The sequence below is a fragment of the Paramormyrops kingsleyae genome, chromosome 3 (genome assembly GCF_048594095.1).
Source record: "Paramormyrops kingsleyae isolate MSU_618 chromosome 3, PKINGS_0.4, whole genome shotgun sequence".
In the NCBI taxonomy this organism is placed as follows: Eukaryota; Metazoa; Chordata; class Actinopteri; order Osteoglossiformes; family Mormyridae; genus Paramormyrops; species Paramormyrops kingsleyae.
This window is the reverse complement of record NC_132799.1, coordinates 24,731,820-24,752,990: the sequence shown is the minus strand read 5'-3', so window position 1 is coordinate 24,752,990 and position 21,171 is coordinate 24,731,820. Positions and strand designations below refer to the sequence as shown.

The window sequence follows — 21,171 nt, the reverse complement described above, 5'->3', positions numbered from 1 at the left end:
TAAATACTGCAACATGAAGTTGGTACCTTTCAGGCAGGACTGGGAGGTCATGAAACACGGTTTTCTGGGTGGAATTTTAACCCACAGCAAACAGTCTGACATGGATTAAATTTTAACTTTCGTCTTGGAGCTCCAGTTTCACCAGAAACACACATCAAACTCAAGCAGGGTCCCAATGAAATGGGAAATGTCTCCAATTTGAGGAGTGTGACAGGTTATTTTCACTACCCCATGTCTAACCTAGGACCAGGTGCATTCCCACAACTGAGGTTGCCTTCAAAATTGAGAAAAAAGCAAAAAATGTCCCAGATGGGCATCCATATACTCAGCTGGATGTGAAGCCTCTTTATAAACACAGTAAATGTTTTTTTACATGTAAAAAAATGTGGAAACTGTAACCTCAGCACTCCTGCATCGTGGCTCCAAGGTCTGAGTAGCGGGTTTGTATTTCAGTTCAGCTGAACCCATTTAAATCTCTTATTTCTATTGAAATTGCAGCTTCGGAATCATCCCCGTCACTGACTCTGTAATGAATAATAAATCTGGTGTTTGATCAATGTCAGACAGGGCATTAGCTGACTGACCTGCAGAAGACACATTCAGAAGCTCAACAGGGAGAAGTATTGGTTTTGAGACGGTAGAAAATAACCTCATAATGATGGACAGCTTTTCATACTCGATTCGCAGACAAAACTAATATGAAAAGGATAGTACAAGTTATACAAGCTCCCTGTATCAAAGTTGTGTTGAGTGTGAACGTGGTGTGTACCTAAAGAGCAACAACAGGTGGATACAGAGGACGGTCAGGGTGTACTGAACACAATCTTTAAGAAAATATTACTTACGCAGCTTATAAAAAGAGGTTTATTCCCCCTACTGCAGGGGTCTCCAACTCCAGTCCTGGAGAGCTACTGTCCAGTAGGTTTTCTGTCCTACCTAGCAAATACCAAGACAACATTCTGGATATTGGCTCTCCAGGACCAGGGTCGGAGAAAACCCTACTGCAATCAACAAGAAAATTCCAGGACAGCCTTTTTTAATTTTCATCACAAGATTAAAAAACTTACATAGAAAGTGGACAGTGGTCTTAAGGGAACCACACTTGCAAAGGAAACATGCAGAAAAAATAAATGAACATTTATGAGCATTTTGTACAAAACATACAGAGATTAACGGGAAACGAATGAGATTAAATGAATATGCCACACATACAGAGAACAGAATCCCAATGCAGACTGGAGCACGATGAGTAATATGTGAACATAAAAGTCTGAAGGCCGTTTATAAAAATAAATCCACAGAGCAGACATGTGTTGGCCAGCTGCAGGCCATGTTTCCTACAAACCCAAAGGGGGGGGGGGGCGTTTTGATGGCTCTGGGGGGGTGCCGAGGATACATCTACGACCGCAGCACTGCTTCATCCAGCTCGAAGATGAAATGCTTGAGGTCCTCTAAGCATCGCTCGCGGATCTCGCAGAGGTTCTCCTTCAGTGGGTTCTGCAGCTGCTTCTCCAGGCTGGGCTCTTTGGCCACCAGCATCTTCACCACCATACCAAAGGTCTCACAGTCCTGCCTGTAAACCTGCGAAGTGAGGATAGCCGAAATCCACTGGTCAGAGGGACGTCTCCTTCGCCAGGTGCTGCGAGACACACTTCAGGGAGCCTAGCATCGGCCACATTCACAAGGACTAACCCATGGACTTGCAAGAGTTACTGAGGCGTAACGGTGGAGTGAACCTGAGGAGTTATTTAAAACGAAACGCCCTGTGGATGCAGCTCCATACAGCACAGAAGCTCTCGGCAGTGGGGACGCCGTGACCTCTGCATCCAGACACAGAAGATCATGAGGTGTTACCCAGCTCCATCTACCTCTCATTCACATTAAACAGCATGTTTCCTCCAGACCATCTGTGCCATGTCCTGTTTGCGCTGCTCTTCCTGACACTTAAACCAAATGCCCAAATAACGGTGGCTGGTATCAGCAGTGTGCAGACAACACTGGAGCCACTGAAGTATCGTCACTACATCCTTCTCCAGGGCCGTGACCTGCTAACCCACCCCCCAAAACACCCTAACCCATCAAGGATGCCCTCGTTCCAGTCACACAGCTGGCAATCCCACTCTGAGAGACGGGGCATATCCTCTTTTGGGGACAGGCATCGCAGCACTTCGGGGAACACGCATGCATAAATAAATGATTGGCTCACAGCTGCTGCCCATGCTCTGTGCCCGGTTCCCATTTTTAGACGCTGGGGTCTGAAGAAAATAAACACGGACTGTGGCCGGACGTGAAGATGGGAGTGGCAGGCGGTGGGTCGCGTCCACGTCCTCAAAGCCCTTCGGGCGCGGTGGGTTTCAGGAGGTGGACAGAACACCCTGCAAGGTCTGATCCTCCCACATTGCAGGGTGAGCACAGACTTGGGCCCCGCCCTGCTTTTAGGGCCCTGGGGTCAACATGGCCTCATGGTGTCCTCTGGAAGAACTTCCCACCGCGCATTTTCGCCCAGTAACAGGGGACTTAATGGCAGCCGGGTGCGCAGCAGGTGTGTGAGGACAAAGCAGGACGGTGTTAAAACATGCAAAGTGCCCACGGGCCTCTTCACACCAAACCTCAAGGCCAATTGCAGCTGCAACGCTCTTTAAAAGGTAGGCAGCGCCCCAGGTGCGAGTCTGGGGCCAGTTTATCACCTACGGGGACTGAAGAGCTCCGTTTGATCACTGCTGTGGGCCAGACCACACTCCTGCGGTTCACGTCACCCCCGGCGAGAGCAGCAGGACCTCTAGATTAGCTGCCCAGGCACAGAAAATCCCAGCTCTAAGGCGGCAGGGAAAAGCAATCAGGCCGAACTTACAGCATGAATCGCTGGGTGGTTCACATCCATAATCACGCGCTGCGTGCGTTTCAGCTGCTGCGGAACCATTTCATACTTTCTAAAGTAAAGCACAGGCTGGATTTCCACGTCGCCCGAGTCTCGGGGAGCGAGAAGTCAGGGTGTCAGGACCGCAAGGCAGGTTACGCGTCACACCAGGCTGTTTGGGTTTCCATACGCACTGCGGAGTCCTGCCCCGGAGGAGGGAGAACGGGAAGTGCAGGAGACAAAGTGTAAACAAGCTACCCCGGATATCCTGCACATCTTGGTGGGGGGGGGGGGGGGGGGGCCCTAGTTCAGGCACTTTGCCCGGTGATCGGCAGGGGGTCAAGGATGAACCCCCCACCCTCTCCAACAGTGGTCACCTAGGGGGTGGGAAATAATCCACGCAAGAGGCTGGGGAGATCTGACCCATTCTGCTGCTGGGCTAGGCAGCGCTCATGGGTGACGTCAAGGTGAAGCCAAATTCACCCCCCAGCCAAAATACAACGAATGGGTAAAACATTGTATAGTCAGAAAGACTAATAACAGGGAAGCAGTGGCAGTAGCCTCAGGACCTGGTTTATACACCGATAAGTTATAACACAACAAAACCAAGAACGGGTAGACGTATATACACACACGAGAGGAAGAGGTCGGGGGCAGAGACAGAAACTGAGTGGACAGGACGGGGGGGGGGGGGGGAGGGGACTGAAATACTTCAGAGGAACTGCAGCAGAGGCGCTGATCAGGGCCGGAGCCCAGTGTCCCCCCGCACTGCTGTACCCCCCCATCTCTGGTTTGATGCTGACAAGCGCCGTGGGAGAGAAATCACTCGACGCCGGTTAGTAGGTACAAGCTGCAGGGACAGGCCACCGGCACAAACCCCCACCCCACCAAAGCCACTAATGAAAGCCAGATTGGGCAAACTGCAGCACCTGCAGATAGGATGTGTCTTGGGCCCCCGCCCCCCCCCCCCCCCCCAACATCCCGTAGTGGGCCCCCAGCGTCCAGGGCCAAACAAGCTACAGCTTGCAGCGGTAATTAGGACGGGGAGAGGATCTCACAGCGAGGCCTATGATTGTCCAGCTGCGGGTTCAGAGACGACCTCCTCACATCGGGGGAGGGGGGGCTGGGGGTGGCACCCCAAACTCCATCACACCTTCATGGCACCTTCTATCCAAGGAGGAAAAGACCCCTAATTTAACTCCCCCTTTAGTCATCCTTATCGAATGCCTGCCCCACCACACAAGAACACGTCACATGCAAATGGACCCAAGGGCTCGGAGGGGAGTCGACTGGGGAGAACATTTAGAAAAGGTCGCGGAAGGGAATAAGACCCAACAGATACAGGAAGTCAGCGCCTGTGGCCCCTGGGGTCTTAATAAAAAGGCCAACTGGGCCCCGTGAATCACAGCAGAGCTCTGCAGAACCTTCCAGGGCGTGTTGTGGGATGAGTATAAAATGTCCTCCAGAACGTCTGAACATCTGGAGTGCCTTTGTGAGATTCCGTCGAAGCGATATGATTCAAAAGTTTCACATATTAAGCAAACGTGTGCAGATGCCTGCGGCTGACAGAACGTTCCTGTCTCACTGGAACAGGGCCCTCTGATTGGCTCCAGAATAGCCGCACGATTTCACGTGGCCTGCGAGGACCTTCACCGGAGAGCAGAGCACAGAGCACATAGCCAAATGTGCCAGGACCCCACCCACACACACCGGAGGGAGCCGCTTCCACGGGAGCCGCTTCCAGGGACCTCCCCCCTCCGGAAAGCGACCACTCATCTGAAACATAATCCGTTTCTGTTTGGAAGGTCAGAGCTCATTTAGGAGCATATTAAGAGGTTTATGTTGGTCTAAAGTAAATGTTTTTTCTTCCTACTTATAATGTGGGACCGTTAATTGAATAGAAAAGAAATGTTTATGCAACTGGCCAAAGGTTTCAGGGAACCCCCCTCACCCCCAGAAATGCTGTGTGCTCTCCACAGCAGAGGAATTCCAGATTAGAACATCCACCTCATCCCCGTTTCATTCCAGGGAAGTAAGGTGCCACGGTGATCCGCGTCTGCGTCACATGGAATCCTGTGACATTCTTGGACACAAAGAACGTCAAAGTGGACGGAAGCTGCCCCCCTGAGCCGATCTGGGCTGGACCGTGGTGGGGGGGGAAGTAGGGGGGGGGGGGAATGGCGCACCCTTTCAGAACCCACATCCCCGCCAGTAACTCTCCAAAACAGGAAGGGTGAGACTAACCTTTCAGTCTGCTGCTTTGTTCAGTGCAAGTCAGTCCCCCTCACGGGATCGAGGTGGTGATCCCAAGGCCTGATACTGGGGCCACACAAGAGGGCCTGCCAGCATGTGGGGGGGGGGCTTTGTAATTGTACGGACATGGAGCTCTAGCTTAATAGCAGTCCAAAAGGCTGTAAAAAAATACATATGTACCCCCCAAGCCCTTCAGCAGCTGGCCTCTCACATGGATGGGCGGGCTGGGGGGGGGGGGGGGATGAGCCACAAACATCACCGCTCAGACACAAAGTAAGAGGCCACTCCAAATACAGGCCAGCCTCTTTCAGGATTCCGGGTCTTTCTCAACCACACCATAGAACATGGACATACGGACCACAGAAAGAACACAAGCCACAAGCAGGGCGTGTCGGGACGGGGCGCAGAGGAACAGGACGGGGCGCAGTGCAGAGGGAGAGTACACCAAGGTCGTCATACTTTGAATGAACTACTATGTTACTAATGAAGTATAATGGTCCCAGATGTGTATTATAAGAGTGAATAGCTGTAGTACTCGATGGACTCCAATCATTAGGCAGTTCATTGGGTTTGTAAATGTAACCAGAACCAAGCCGACAAGCAGAGAGGATGACTGCGGACAGGACGCTCTCCTGCATGACTAAAGTGACTGTCGGACATTCGGAAGCAGCAAATAAAGCAGCCTAACCTCAATAAGGGCCCTTGCCCTTCGCCAAGCCCCTCCACACTGCAGCGGCAGAAATACAGAATCAGCAAACAGGTTTAATCACGGATTCAGAGACTTAATGTCCCGTATTTACATGCGTGGTCACCTTGCTTTGTACTTTCCCGTGGTGTTCATTAGTATGAAAAACTAAAAATAAAGCACTTAGAAATCAATGATGTACCATTTGGCTCATTCAGAACTTTTTGACACCCCCCCCCCCCCCAAAATTCCAGGCTAAAGCCCTCATTTTAAAACTGAGAATTAATCACCGGTTTCTGAAGCTTTGGAGTCGCATAGGTTTGTCAGAACACAGTAAGGAATTAACATCAGAAGGCAAAAAAAAAAAAAAAAAAGGCTCGTAAAGGCTGAGGGTTTAACGACCACACGCTAATTATAGAAAGTTCATTTACTCCTCGTCCTGACTCATGAGGAACAAGTCAGCATTCATTACTAGATGGAAACCATAAAAGCCAGGCCGTTCTTTGCGACGATCCCACAAACGGGACAAACATGAGGCACCATGGATTCAGAAAATCACGTAGCTTACATTGAACATCCAGGATAAAATATTTCACAAACTGACAATCAGAAACTGGCAAAGTACAAACAGGTTCACCTACAAACAGACAGACATTAAGGCATCACAGTCATTAAAGTTGGGAAACTTAACAAGATCTGTGTCCTTTGCCCCATCGGCTTTGGTGAAGCCTCAAAGCCCCGTAAATCAGAGCCCTTTTGCCGGTGTAATAAAGGATGATTTACTGCGGTTTCTGTGCCATTAGCAGAACATATTAAGTGGAGGTGCGTGTGAGTGAATGCAGCCCCTGTCACGCGTGTGACAGCAAACGTGATCATATCACCCGCATCGCGTGGAACGACGGATGGATACTGGGAAGGTTTGGGAAACCAAAAAGAGGGGCCCACGTCCAAGGTCCCCACAAAGACGTCGGCCCGATGTTTAAGGCGGGATGTGGTTTTGGCTGTTCAGGGTGTCCCGCCCAAATGTGCCTCTGTTAGACCCGATTCACAGAGAACGCCAGGTTCTGGTTCTGATAACCACACCAAGGCAGAGAATGCCCTGCCAGAGCCTGAATTGCACAGGTGCTCTTATCCGAACGGTGACACGTTTAAGGCAGGAAGTAGCAGTTAGCGGTTATGGGCCTTACTCTGCAGACACAGGGGATTGAAGCAGCAACCTTCCAAGCGCAGGCACAGCACCCGTACCTGCGGAGCTGGACTCCACTCCATGAACAGTCTCCATGTTAGCTCCATTAATAACAATTCCACCCTGCTTCAGCTTTTACAGTTTACCATTTCTTTTTTCTGAACTCCAAACGACTGCAGATATTGAAAGCCGAGAAAGGTCCATGGCACCCCCCCCCCCCCACCCCCACAAAGGCTGTAAAACATTTGCCTTTGATGTTGCCGTTACCCCTAAAACCCCTAATAATCTGTATTTGGCTTTGGGACCTGCCGAGTCAGACAGGGCCAAAGAAGGGCCCTGAGGAACACCTATTTGATGTTTATGACCCAGCACTTTTCATGCTGCTTGCCTGTGTCAAGAGGCGGTGCTGGTAGGGTGCGTCTGATGGGGGCGCCGCCCTCGGGGGACCGCTGCCCCTGCCACGTGGCTGGACCCAGCTCAGCTCAGCTAGTTTGCCACTTTGTCGCATTCCTGAAGACACATCCACAGACTAAGGGCACAAATATTTGCATATCCTAAATTTAGCCAAACTGTTAAAGGTTAGTAAGCGAATCCATTTCAGAAACAGAATCTAACTGGGTAATGTATAAATCAGTGTTTCCCAACCTGGTCTTTGGGGACCCCCAGACAGTCCATGTTTTTGCTCCCTGCCAGACAGTCCATGTTTTTGCTCCCTGCCAGACAGTCCATGTTTTTGCTCCCTGCCAGACAGTCCATGTTTTTGCTCCCTGCCAGACAGTCCATGTTTTTGCTCCCTGCCAGACAGTCCATGTTTTTGCTCCCTGCCAGACAGTCCGTCTGTGGCCACCCAAGGACCGGATAGGAAAACACTGTGTACATAATTGAAGCCTAACCCTAATCTTCACCCCAGCCCCAATCCCGGAGCTGAATCCAAGAACAGGCATCATACATGAACCAACGGAGTGAGTCCAAAGGCACAAAAAACAAAGATGTGGCCCTGGGCCTAGGGCCGGCCGGGTTACGCTTCCGGCCCGGGCAGACGGAGCAGACCAGAGTGGCCCATGCACTGATGGAGACTGGAGGATCTTTGCCACTTCATTAGAGTCAGAGTCTGCGAAACCCAAACATCCCAGCACTCATGTGGGGCGATATGCTGGAGCAGGAGGGGGAGCGTCCCTGGCTGGCCCAGACAGGACCCCCACCTGTGCCAGGGGAAGGAAGCACAGAACCTTGCTCTTTTGGGGGTCACGGGTGCGGCAGGACAGTTAGACGCACATGCCCATAAACTGTACCAAACCCTCAAAGAGGAGAGACCCAGCGGGACTGAGCCAGGAGGCGGAGCCCCCTGCCTGCTCAGCACACATGCTCGGTCCCAGCCAAGGTCATCCAGAGCTGCTGGCTGTCCCCAGTGGGCCCATCCGGCTGCCCACCCACACAAGTGACAAGACAGCCAGAAGGGAGAGGGAATGACTGAGGGAGACAAAGGGGGAGAGAGAGGGAGGCAGACAGAGGCAGAGAGACTGATGGAGGATTTCCTCCACACACTGAAGCTGACGTGTGTTCCCACCGCGCTGCACAGACCCCCCCCACCCCGCTCTCTCTCTCAGTACCTATGTACCCCCCCACCTTCTCGATCTCCCGCGCTTTGGCAGCGATGGCCTCACTGCGGCGCTCTGCGTAGTTGCTGCTTGCAGCCGTGATGGTGTCCTTCCCGACCAGAGCCTCATTCTGTTCTCCCTCCGGCAGCCGCTCGTCCTCCTGAGGAACAGAACAGAACCCGCTCATGGACCCGACCCGCTGGCCCGAAGACGGCCAACAAAGCAGGCGCTGCCCGCAGGTCGGTGACGGAGGCCGGAGGGCACAGACAGTAGGCATCTCTGCGGCTTAGTGATGATGATGATTATGTGACGATGTAAGGTGACCTTCAGGCTAAAAACACTCACAAATTCGGCGTGGGGCTCAGTGCCGTCAGGCTCCAGGGGCTGCTCGGCCTTCTCAGGGGGGGGCCCCACAGAGGACGCCTCGGGGGCCCTGCCGGCCTTGTCCGAGCCGACCTGGACGCAGAGACAGGAGGACAGTGACATGCTTACTCTCTCTAATATACCACCTCAAACTAAAGCTTCCCGGTCTCTTACAGAGCAATGCAGTCCCAAACATGTGTGGCTAAAATTAGAAATTTTACTAACATTATATTGTTTTATTAGCCTGGAACATGACCCAACTTCCTTAGCTACCTCCCACTGCTAGCTAGCAAACTGATATCACGAGCTTGCTTATTTGCAGGTTTACCAAGCTTTCATCAGTCAGACAGCGACTGCAGATGTCACCTTAAATGAGCGACTTTGTGAAAGTCAACTCTTTCATTCATATTGACGTTTCCATCATCACTGTCCCACTGGCATAAGTGCGTAACTAATGTAAGCTACAAGCAGGGCTAGACTTCAAGTGGGGGAGCAACAGTTACTCGGTTTATGAGATAGCAAGTATAAAACGCTGCACATTGCAGTGATGCACTTGGCAATTCATTCAAGGCAAAGGAGCATTAATTCACAGGGAAGGAAAACTTGGAGGGGTTCTGCAGGCGTGCCAACTGCATCACTGCCAAGCGTGCCAACTGCATCACTGCCAAGCGTGCCAACTGCATTTCAGAATCAGTAAAGTGGCTAGCAGCTCACCAGGGACAATGAGGAGATTCATGGATATACTATGAATAGGCACAAATAACTGTACACCCCAACAAAATGTCACTCACAGATTCCATATTTTATTCAAATTGGAGTATTGTGGCCCAGGAGGGGTCATCAATGAGGGTGTGACTAAACTGAAGGCTTATTTTAAAAAAATATCTAATTTAATTTTCTTTCTCTCATCGCATCCTCTCATGTGTGCCTACTGCGATGTTCAGTTAAGTCATGTGACCTGACACGAGGAAGTAGATTGGCCTTGAAGAGTGGCAGCCCACCTTGGGGGCGGAGCAGGAGCTCTGTGGAGAGCCGTCGCGGGAGGTGTTCACGGGGTAAGCCAGGGGGCGCTCTTTATCTGCGGAGGAAGAGAAGGCAGGACACACAGGTCACGCCAGGACAGCACATGCATGAGGAACCAACGCGCTACTGCTTGTGACTGCTAAAGGGCGAGCGCACCCAGCTGACACCAGCCAACAGGGGGCGCCACCTTCGGCAGAGTATCCTAGGCAGACGGAAGGCTGTTTATTTAGTGCCGCATAAGCGACCAGGTGCACAGGGAAGAGAATGCGGGGGACCCGCACCCACTTTATTTAGGGATCTCATGGGGGCAGAGGGGAGCCAGAGAAAACGAGGACCGGGCACGGGACAGCGGGCCGGAAGAACAACAAAGGAGGCCTGGATCCTCTCACCAAACCAAGACAGAAACAGGCTGAAGTCTGTCTGACATGATCGAAAGATGGCGGAAACATAGCTTTCTGGGGGGGCGGCAGCCGCAGGGTCCCTGCAGGGGATGATGACATTAAAGCTTACGTCACTTTCCCCAAATCAAACAGAACCCCCCCCCCCCCCCCCCAACCACCACAGCAAAAAGCAAAGGGCCAATTAAACTCATGACTCACGGCAGCCTGAGAACTGATCACGTCACACACACACACACACACACAGACACACACAGAGAGAGAGTCGTTAGGGATCCTGCAGCCTCACGCTGTCTGGGGGGGGGTCAAGGAATACATCGGACTGCTTTGATGAAGACAGGAATGGGGGGTCTTTCCGAATGACCGTCGAAACAGCTAGAAGAGAGCGGTGAGACACACCCCCCCCCCCCCCCCAAACACAACTCTGTTCACCACCCACACAGAACGGGCACTCCTCATGCACGCGGATTCACGCCATTTGGAGCTGCTCCCCCCCCATGTGGGTGCAGTGGCTGCTGGAGGGGCCCGTACCTCCGAGGGGCCGAGAATGGCTCCTGACTGAGGACAGCTCTCTCTCGGAGCAGAGATCCCGCCCAAAGGCACTGGACCATCCATGCTCTGCTGGGCTGGAAAACGCTGCCCCAGTCTGGTCACAGCCATAAACTGCACGTTTGGTACAACACGGACATCCAGCACCAAACTGCCTGATGGCAGACGGCCTAAAACATCCGCGAAGGTCTGAGGGCAGCGACGGCCTGAGGAGCTGCTTCATGGGAGGCCGCTGACAGCCAGAACGGGCACAGGCTCATTAGGATGATCTATCGCTAATCTAGTAATTAAGTAATTAACACAAGGAAGAGGGGGAAATCAATCAATTGAGAGTGTTCCCGTTGAGCGCCTGGCGGAGGCGCTGTGGACCGACAGATGGCCGGCAGGAGGATGAGTTTTCCTGGTGTTATGGGGGGGGGGGGGGGGGCTTGGCAGTTTGCCTCTCTGCCGTCTTTCTTGGGGGGGAGGGGGGGGTGAAGCCAGCCATGTGACAGGCCAACATCAGATACCCCCATGTCCATCTCACTGGGACCCCTCCCCCCATCACAGGTAAGATGAGGAATCACAGCCATTACTGGGCTGGGCAAAGACCAGTCACACCCAACTGAGCCCTAAAAACCCGAGCCGACCCCCCCCATAACCACCTCGATCCATCTCTCTGGGGAAGCCCCCTGGGCACCCCAGCATCTGTTCCCCACGACCCGAGAGGACACATCTCACGCACTTTGAAGTGCTGCTTAATTCATATGCCAGACGTGCTGGGGCTGGGTGCTTTTACTGCATCTTCAAACAAGCCGGGACATTCAGGGCTGACCGTTCGCCCCTGCGTGCTCACACCCTTCGGCTCAGCACCAAACACACACTAAGCGAACATATGCAGGCGGTGCAGAGGGCTGGGGGGGGGGGGCGCTGGGAGCAGGAGGCGCAGCGAGGGCTGGGGGGGGTGCTAGGAGCGGGAGGCGCAGCGAGGGCTGGGGGGGGGCGCTGGGAGCGTAGAGGAGCAACAAAAAGTCCTAAGCCTCTCTACACTCCAAAGGAAAGTGCAACAGTGTCTGAAAATTAAATGTTTTCTCCATTTTTTTGCATGAATATATGAAGAGGATCACGCTGTCCTGGGAACATCTGGCCCCCAGAAGGGACACAGGAAGAGCCCTAAGTCACCTCTAATCACCCAGGCCATTGGCCATTCTTAACAAGTCCCAACGAACCCAACACCCTCGTTAAATACACACCTCGTCCACAAAACAGATGGCCCCGGCTGCTGGCCTTAATTACGTCCAGCGGCAGCCTGCTCTGAGCTCCTGTTTTAGGGGGGTCACTGGGACCAACCTCTGACGGAAGGAGACGGGATCTGGACGGCTGTCCGGGGGGGTACCCCCGTCGGACCACGGACATAACACGGCTCTGCAGAAGACCCTGCATCAGCACCACGCTGACTCAGTCGGCCCATGGGAGATGACTTACCCAGCTCTCGGGCCTGGTTATAGGACTCCTCATGTCCTGGGGGGTAGATAAGAAAAGCTTAAATAGGGCTAATTATGCAGTGATTAAACCGCAGACGCACAGGCTGATTTTGTGCTACTGCTGTTCCCTGCTATGAACTAAAACCTTAAACTCCCACAAAGCCTGACCACGACATTCAGCCAATAAAACTCAGGCGCACAGAACAATGTAGACTTGCTCTCCCTGTTTGCACATTGGCTCATGCGGGCAGTCTCTGGACCCCAATTCCCAAGATGCACCACACCGGAAACAGTGTGGGTAGTGGAAAAACTCGCACACTTTCTGTGAGCACAGAAATAAAGGTTCACATTTAGAGCCAGAAGCAGAAGCTGGAAGGCCGATCAGGTCGAAGGAGCAGAGAGGGTGTTTAACACCGCTGAGGAGGAGCGCAGGAGTTAAGCACAGCCTAGAGAAAAGGCTCCTACTCCGACGATGACACACGGGGCCGGAGGGAGGCCCCCAGAGGCGGAGACACCTACTCTTCCGCTGTTGGGTCTGGTAGGAGTAGCTTTTACTCCTCTCGGGGGAGTAGCTCCTGCTGCTCAAGCTGGAGCCGGAGCGGCTGTGGGGGGAGTGCGGCACATCCTTCCTGAAGGGGGAGCGCTCACGCTGAGGGGGGAACATGGTTTTCCTCCTGAGGCCGTCCCGGTGATCCCTGGAGAGGGTAAAATGCGGAAGGGGGTGTTAGGAGGTGAGCTATTGGAGGCCTAATGCTGAACTGTGAGAGGGAGAGAAGCACAGAGACAGAGAGAGAGACAGAGAGAGAGAGAGACAGAGACAGAAGGGACAGAGAGAAAAACAGAGGCAGGCATAGAAAGGCATGGACGGACAGACAGACAGACAGCTTTAGTATCTTGCCACAAGTGTCTGTCTGTCTGCATCCATCACAAATGATCTCTCAACTTCAGGCACCTACAGTTTCAGAAGGAAGAAGAGAGAAGACGAAGCGGAAATGAGGCCGGGGGGGGGGGGGGTGCACCTTACTGCTGGGACCTGAAACCCGATGCGCGCTATGAGCCCAGCGTCACGCTGCGGCGGCAGGTGGTTAACTAGGAGATTAACACAGAGGCATTAATGCGTTAACTGAGACCCCTAAAAATGGCGAAAGTCGTCGAAAAACTCCTGTGTCTCCCCCCCATTTGAGAAAGGTGCCACACTGAGGGAGGGAGGAGCTTACTCAGGAAGGGAGGCGGGGGGTGGCCAGGAATGAGAACAGAGCAGCATCTCATCAATACATAGGAGCGGGCAGACCTTACATTAGACGCGGCTACTGACATCATTGGCGAGGGTCGCCATGGCGGGGGGGGGGTCGCCCATGCCAAGGGCCCGACCCCCCATCTCGCTCTACGTCACTTACGGCTGCATTTTTTTAGACGCCGACTCAAGCAGCCCGAGGGTCTAACACTCACATACCGGCCTGAAACCCAAAAATCCAGTGGAACACAGGGCTGGGGGGCCAGCATCAAACACCAGGCCAACCCCCCCCCCCCCCTCCAAACACCACCAGCGATCTACTACCCCAACCTGAAATACGCAGGGCACTAACAGCAACATCATGGGCCGCCATGCCTACCAAAGCGATTATGCACCATTATACGACGGGCCGTAGCACTGGGGGGGGGGGGGGGCATAAAGTAATTAAAGGCACCTGGTCTGCATGACCCCTGCCTGACCCAGGCCCATGGCCCAAACAAAGGGGCAGCTTAACGTGACCTCGCAAACTTTTATGGCTTTGGGTCCGTTTGAAGTATGAGACTTGCTGTGCCATTTGTTCGAACAGTAAATTACCACGGCTCCCTCTAGCGTGTCAGTATCGCCGCCCTGCAGACCACTCACTGTCAGTGACCTTGGCTCAAAAGAATTCCAGGGAGGCCCAGAAACAGGCGAGTGGGGCTGGGGGAGATCATGAAAATGGTTAAAGGGGATGTGCCTTTTTAAAGGGGGGCGCCCACCTCGGGCTTGTCCATCGGATGTCTCACGGCCCGTATCTAAGCACACATCAGCACCCAGGAACAGTTACAAAGTCCCCAAGTGACCCAGCGGATTCACTCCCCCCTTGAAACATATGAAAGTACAGTTTTATCGGCTGAAATCCGGCCCGAGCCGTCGTCTCCCCCTCGGAGGAGACGCAGGTGTCCCGCGAGGGGGGGGTATCAGGCAACACCAAGACGTCTGGCCTTGTATTTACAGGGTGACTTTCTCCTACTTAGCAAACATGTCTGAACAGGCAATTACAGCAACAGTCCAGAGGAGGCGCCATTATGGCACAAAAGGCTACAAGGTCAGTGGTGAAAAAGGCAAGTTAAACAAAAGTGGATCATATGTATACAGAGTCCCTCTGCAGAAGAGATAAAAACCCATATCCTAGGGGACTGTGCATGTCAGGACAGAGGCCTCGCAGGTCGCTGGCCCCCGGCGTGCGTTAGGCCCCCGGCGTGCGTTAGGCCCCCGGCGTGCGTTAGGCCCCCGGCGTGCGTTAGGCCCCCGGCGTGCGTTAGGCCCCCGGCGTCAGGCCCCACCTCAACCGACAGCATCAACAAACAAAAGAAAACAATCCACGCATGAAAACGTGATATATAATTGGACGTATAAAGCCGATGGACCCAAGCAGGACGAGATTAGCAGGTTTAAGACCCTCTGCAAGAGAGCTTTACTGGCAATTAAGGGGGGGGGGGGGGGCACTTTGATGCTTATGGAGGGAAGGACTTCAAAACGGCCTACTCCCAGCAAGACGCCCATTTGGCTTATTATCCAAAATGCATGGCATGGGGGTCAAGAGGGACAGAGGAGCAGCCCGGGTTCGCTGACCCCCCCTGCCCCACCCCCCAGCCCCCGGCTCCTTGGCTTCCTTTGGGTCCCTGAGGGCTCCTGGGCGAGGCCTTCCGCGCCGGGCCCCATGCCAGGGTGGCCCCAGAACGAGGTTCGAGCCACGCCTACAGCCCCCATGGTGGGGGGGGGGGGGCTTCCTGTGAGAGCTTCACGAGGGTCCCGCTGTGGAGAGGCCATCAACCTCCTGACCACACTCTGGCCATCTCCAACCCCCCCATGCCCCCAGGCCACATCCCCCATACGACTGCGGGGGGGAATCTCTGCTGGGGACAAGTCAAGGCCCCCGATAACGAGATTACGGTTAGCTGTGGGGCAGGGGGGGCAGCTTCACAGAGCTGACTATCGCAACGGAAACCGGCTCTGAGGGGGATGGACAGCTCACGCTCTCCGGCCGTTTCGGAGTCTCGCGTCTCTGTGTAATTCAAGCGTACCCAGGAAGCCGGTGTTTACATCTTCCAGGAGGGCTTTTCACTTTCATAAATAAAAACCCTGAGATCAAAAGCGGCAAAGATTTTTTCCAGCAGAGCCTGGGCAGGACGCGTGTGAGGGGGGGATATTAAGCAGGTACAGCTGCACGCCTGGCGCTAGGCTGCGGGGGTGGGGGGGGCGATCACGCAGGGCCCGCTGCAGGCAGACACGCCCCGGGATGTGAAGCAGCATTCGACACACAAAGTACGGCTCCTTCAAAGCTCACGGTCACTGCCAGCCTTTTGGAGTGAGGAGCACTGCTGCCCTCTGCTGCCAGCACAAGAACCTGCAGCATCCTTCCCACTGTCAGGTTGGGTGCCAGAATCAGTTACAGATTTGCAGGTTCAATATTACAATACCACATAACAGACGGTGGTATTATAGGTAGGAAATCATTTTTTGTTATTGCATAACTATTCCCATTCCTAAAAATAAACAGCCACAAATCAATAGAGCAGCAGCATCCTTCTTGCCGGGTATTGCTGCATGCATCTTCACATTAAGACGTGGTCAGTGTCAGTTACCGAGATGCTTCTTAAAAAGCAAAAACTAAAATTATAGCAACTTGGGAAAAAAAAAAAACACATTTTGAATGTGCATTTGTTTCAAAAGTGGGTCAGTTCAGCAGGGATTATCAGGCATAAGTAGCATAAGTTTCACTCGCACAACCCCGCCCCCAGTAAAATATCGCCATTAAGCTTCCCTGGGGGGGGGGGGGCAGGAGTGGCAGACTTCTCCTCACCTGAACTCCGGCTGCCGAGCCCCGTGCAGCTCATCACGGGCGTCACGGTAGTACTGATAGGTGTCCTCCTGCAGGGGGCGACAAATGCACATCACAGTTCGCATGTCCCTCTAGGTAAGAGGCTTACAACAGCTACAAAATGTAAAGATATCACTGATGATTAAGAATAAAAAACAAGACACTGAATTACCCACCTGAAAGCTGAAAATACATTTTTACAAACAATTTTGTTGTTTCACCAAGACCAAAAATTTGGTTTAACTAAAACAATCCCATGACCCTGATCAGGATAAGCAGTTGGATGGATGGATGGATGGATGGATGGCATCCAGTTAAAAAATTGCATATTTATGAATTCCAGATATAGCAGCATGGCATTATACCATTCTCATCATGCAGAATTTAAGGGTTACCCCACTTAGAATATTGTGTGGTGTGCAACAGGACACCCATGTAAACAAACTATCTAGCACTATTGATTTCAGGAAACTGATATGATCTGCATTGTAATTGTGATCAATGCCCACAAAACGGCGACGGCATACACCAGTCACTATGACCAATGACCACAGTATGAACACACATGCTCATTAGTGGTTAGTGGTTAGCCTGCTAGGGCTTGGCTACATCGTAAAACACTAGTTTAAGCTCCAACTACTGTTGCAGATGCAGGTTCAGATTACAGGCTCATTAAGACACTTAAGTAAAACAAGTATGTAAATTAGAGTCTTGCACTGGTTATGACGTAGAGATAACTTACATGAAATATCTTCTCTTTAAAATACCTAAGAACTATTAAGAAGTATTGTGAAGAAACTATATTTCTCTGACAGAGGCTAACAGCCCAAGGAAGATGGACAGAATGCTTGGGCAAGAAGACCGGGTCTGGAAATTTCATGCCATTCCTGCATCCATCCATCCATCCATCCATCCATCCATCCATAGTGACAAGACGGGGAATAAACAAGGGGGAAGTAACCATGGCAGGTACAGCACCGCGCTAAAATGTCAGCACCCAGATTGGGGTGCCAATGCTCAGAACCATGGCAGCATCTGCTGCATTTCCTTCGTAAGACACAGCGGCAGAGATGATGTCATTTCCTGCCTTGTAGCCAATCGGCAGGTGAGGCACAATGGGCCACACACACAGTCAGGCCCGCTGGCGGCCTGAACTCCTGTCTGCGTGTATCTGTCAGCGGGCGGCGGTGCACGTACCCGTCGCAGCGGGCCACTCCTCCGCTCGCTGGCAAAGTGGCTGTTCTCACCATAGTAGCTGCGCTGGTCGTCGCTGTGGTAACTCCGTGGAGCCCCATTCGGGTAGCGGGGACTGTCATATTCGAAGCCACGGATATACTCCTCATCCGGTCTCCCGAAGCCGGGTCTCCTCTCACTCATATCCCGCAAGTAGGGACCCTGCAGGCCCAGATCAAAGACCCGTTACGACCACGGGCCGGTCCCACTCACGGGCCACCTTAAAACGGGCCACCTTAAAACGGGCCAGTCAAAGAGGTCGCTCATCTGACGGGAACAGCGACACACAGAACGACTTACCTTCACTTAGCAGGAATTAAGACAGCAAGCACTGCTGCTCATGTCCTTTACAGTTTCTGCATAAATCAAAAGCTCACAATTCTCTCCATTTCATACTGGGCACATCTGAGCACACTGACAGGGATTAGGGTTGGAACTATTTTAATAAGTACTGGCTGCTGAGCACGTCACAGAAACGCCAGAAACAGAGACGCCATGCACTAATTAATTCACATGCCCTCTCAGACTGTTAAGCTATGATTAGCTCTGTTGGCAAAACCCACAAATGAAGGCGAACAAACACCTCTGCGCAGCCGAATAAACACCTCTGCGCAGCCGCTCCTTCCTGCAGGCTCCAATGTCAGGCATTTATAATAAAAACAATGAAGAGAGCCAGTGATGCAGTGTCAGAGATGCCCATGGCTCTGGGGAATGTAATTAACCATCCACCTACACACTTCCACAGCGGATGTCGCTCGGACATACGTGTGCTAAAGCAGAAAGCAGGAGCCACCAGGGGAACAGAGCCCCCCAACAGAGAAAGACAGAATGCAACTCACCCCACGGTCCGGATGAAACTGTGGCTCATACATCCCCCGCATGTCTCTCTCCCTCCGGTAGGCCACTGTGACAAGCAATGGGTCAGAACCACATTTTCCCAGGGTTTAATGCAATACACTGCCTGCAATACAGCGGTAAACTGCTACACAGTGTTTTTTAATCATTCTGAACCAGCTGATTAATAAGGCCTGCAGCTGGACACGCTGAAGACAGTCCCCTCAACAACCATGGAAATGAGGAGCACATTCACTCAGAGACTCGTCTCCCCCAAACGCAAAACTGAACAGCACAGGTGCTCCTTCCACATTGCCATGACTGCAGATTTCACTGCAGACAGAAATGCTAAGCCATGATAGTTATGAATAGTACAATGCTGCTTCATCTAAATGCACCTGTATTATGAACAGACTTTGAATTTGTATATATTCCATTTGCAGTACAGGCATTTTGCATTGTATTTACCACAGTGGTACATTGTTTCCAGTTTTCTTAAATCTGATATTTTATACTTATTTTCTTACTGATTCTACTATACATATTTATTTCTACTATACACTCTACTATACTGTACTATACAGTCATGCATTTCTTTCTGTGCTGCTGGACAAAAATTTCCCCCCACGGGGACAAATAAAGCTCCATTTTATCTTCTCATCTTATGAGCAGCAATGCGAGGACTGGGCTGCGGCAGAAGTTTAACAAAATCGCCCGGTTAGAGATACGTGAGGACGAGGCAGGCATGCTGTGGGGAGACGCTGTCCCAGCCGAATGGCCGACATCATGTACCCTGCAAGTCACTTAACCATCGTGACCAGCGTTTGTCTGCCAGGCGATTGGAAACGACATTCTTCTCATAGGCCTTGCCATCTAATGAACAGACAGATGGCTCCTTTGTTCATAATTAAAAAGGTAATTGAAGGTTCAATTCAGCCCCCCTCTCATTAATTACTACAAAGGACAGAGGGGGTGGCACGTGGGCTCCCGCTGCTCTGGGGGGGGGGGCGGTCAGAGAACTCCCAAGGGCGGTGAGATCCGCCTTCTCACCTATGTGGTGATGAGCCGGTAATGATGCCCTCAGAGCGTTTAAAGGCACAGCGGAGCACATGGGTACAACTCCCTCACTCCCAGCACTGAACCGCAAAGCAGCCATTTAGTGCCGTGTCTAAGGGCATTCCAGGGATTTCTGTACAGAACAGGAGTGGAGTTCACCCAAACGGACAGGTGTCCCAGTCTAACTCCCTGCAGACCCAATGGCACCAGCACCAAGCCCCTCTGAACTGCACTGGCATAGTAACCAATATTACCAGACTGGAGAGCAAGCCAGATCCCCAATGCTGAATAGAGACACAGAGAGCCAGTTATTTTCCCCTTTTCATACATTGTGATTAAAGTACTTCCAGAATGTTCAGGCCTCTGCAGTTCATGGCAATAAATCTCAAATAGACACGTCTGAGGAGCTCGAATGGAAGGAACAATTGTGGTTCATTTCTACAGCTCTTCCCATGCTGTTGTGTTTAAGCCCAACTGACAGCATCTGCAATAGGCATCACAATCATAGGATTTCATTTAGGTCAGGGGTGGCCAATATTATCCAGAAAGGGCGGCTGTGTGTGTGGGTCTTCCCTACAACTCCCTAATTAGATTACTAATTAGAGGACTGATTGGCTGAAGAGTCCTCACACCTGGGTCTGAACAGCTGATCTGAAGATTATCCAAAAACCTGCAAACACCCCGGCCTTTTGCAGATAAGAATGGCCACCGCTTATTTAGGAGAGTTGTGCATACAACCAATTCAGGCTGTTTTTTTTGGTCTGGATGAACACATGCTGCTCCTGTAGCATATATCAATGTGTCATGCTCTGGGTAAATGTTGATTATTATTGCAGTTGTGTTGGGCAAACACTCCCTGGCACAGCACATTTCAGATCACCATGAAAAGGATATATGGACCGTTAAATAAATTAAATGCGGTATCATAATCAATGTTGTAAAAAAGACTTACTACTTCTGTATAACTGTAACTGCCCGGCAGATAGTCTGAAATAAAAAAAAAAAGAAAAGTCATTTAAATTGCAAAGGAATAGCACTGTCGTTTAGGTCGTTTACAGTTTTTACTTTCATCTAGCTAAAGACACAAAAGCAAAACATAACTATGAGCTAAAAGACAAGATTAGATACACCATTGAGCTACAGAAGAGTGGGCTCATCAGACGTTAATCAGACCCGTCGGCTAAACAGATGGAAACACATTTCCACCTGCATCGTAAAGCTAATTATATAATAATATATTTTTTAATGATTCACGGTAAGAAAAGACTGATTCGTACGTAAACGTCCGCTTTTGGAGCCGAACAAACACAATACTGCCACACAAGATGCCCTTAAGTATACGTCCAAAAACTTACCGGCTTTATCATTCGCCTTTTAGTCAGCGGCACACATGTATTACTATTAATGTCCATATAACAAATCAAACGTAAAAATCCATTAAAGTCCCAGTTAGGGATCTATAGCTCCCGCAGACCTAGCTACAACTTTCCCCACATTACCTAAAGAAACGAGAGCAAACGACGATCTTGCAGCCACTTCCGGTGCACGAATAGAAAGCATTTATTGGATGGCAGCC

General features: G+C 51.7%; 1 protein-coding gene across 4 annotated transcripts; it reads right to left on the bottom strand.

Moving 5' to 3' along the window:
* Positions 1-846: 846 nt before the first annotated feature.
* LOC111858644 (periphilin-1-like) lies at positions 847-21,131 on the bottom strand. Of its 4 annotated transcripts, XR_011989564.1 has the most exons (12): positions 20,951-21,131; positions 20,548-20,582; positions 18,545-18,632; positions 17,670-17,867; positions 16,455-16,522; positions 12,895-13,070; positions 12,377-12,412; positions 9,944-10,020; positions 8,925-9,035; positions 8,608-8,739; positions 7,370-7,491; positions 1,449-1,581 (listed from the first exon to the last, which is right to left on the bottom strand). XR_011989564.1 is itself a non-coding variant. In XM_023840575.2 (11 exons), the coding sequence occupies exons 1-11, from the start codon at positions 21,005-21,007 to the stop codon at positions 1,399-1,401; spliced, it is 1,161 nt and encodes a 386-aa protein (XP_023696343.1). In that variant the 5' UTR covers positions 21,008-21,131; the 3' UTR covers positions 847-1,398. The 4 variants fall into 4 exon arrangements, 3 of the variants coding, with proteins under 3 accessions (XP_023696343.1, XP_023696345.1, XP_023696344.1); XM_023840575.2 differs by lacking the exon at positions 7,370-7,491 and having other exon boundaries at positions 847-1,581; XM_023840577.2 differs by lacking the exon at positions 7,370-7,491 and having other exon boundaries at positions 847-1,581; positions 18,545-18,609.
* Between the last annotated feature and the right edge of the window lie 40 nt (positions 21,132-21,171).

Bases quoted from the DNA above. Each gene is read 5' to 3' on its own strand.
- LOC111858644 (XM_023840575.2), bottom strand. From the start codon at position 21,007: ATGGACATTAATAGTAATACATGTGTGCCGCTGACTAAAAGGCGAATG. The intron at 13,071-16,454 runs GTGAGGAGAAGT...TACCCTCTCCAG, and splicing joins GCTCGGCAGCCGGAGTTCAG to GGATCACCGGGACGGCCTCA. The intron at 1,582-8,607 runs GTGGGGGGGTAC...CTCACTTCGCAG, and splicing joins AAGCGCGGGAGATCGAGAAG to GTTTACAGGCAGGACTGTGA.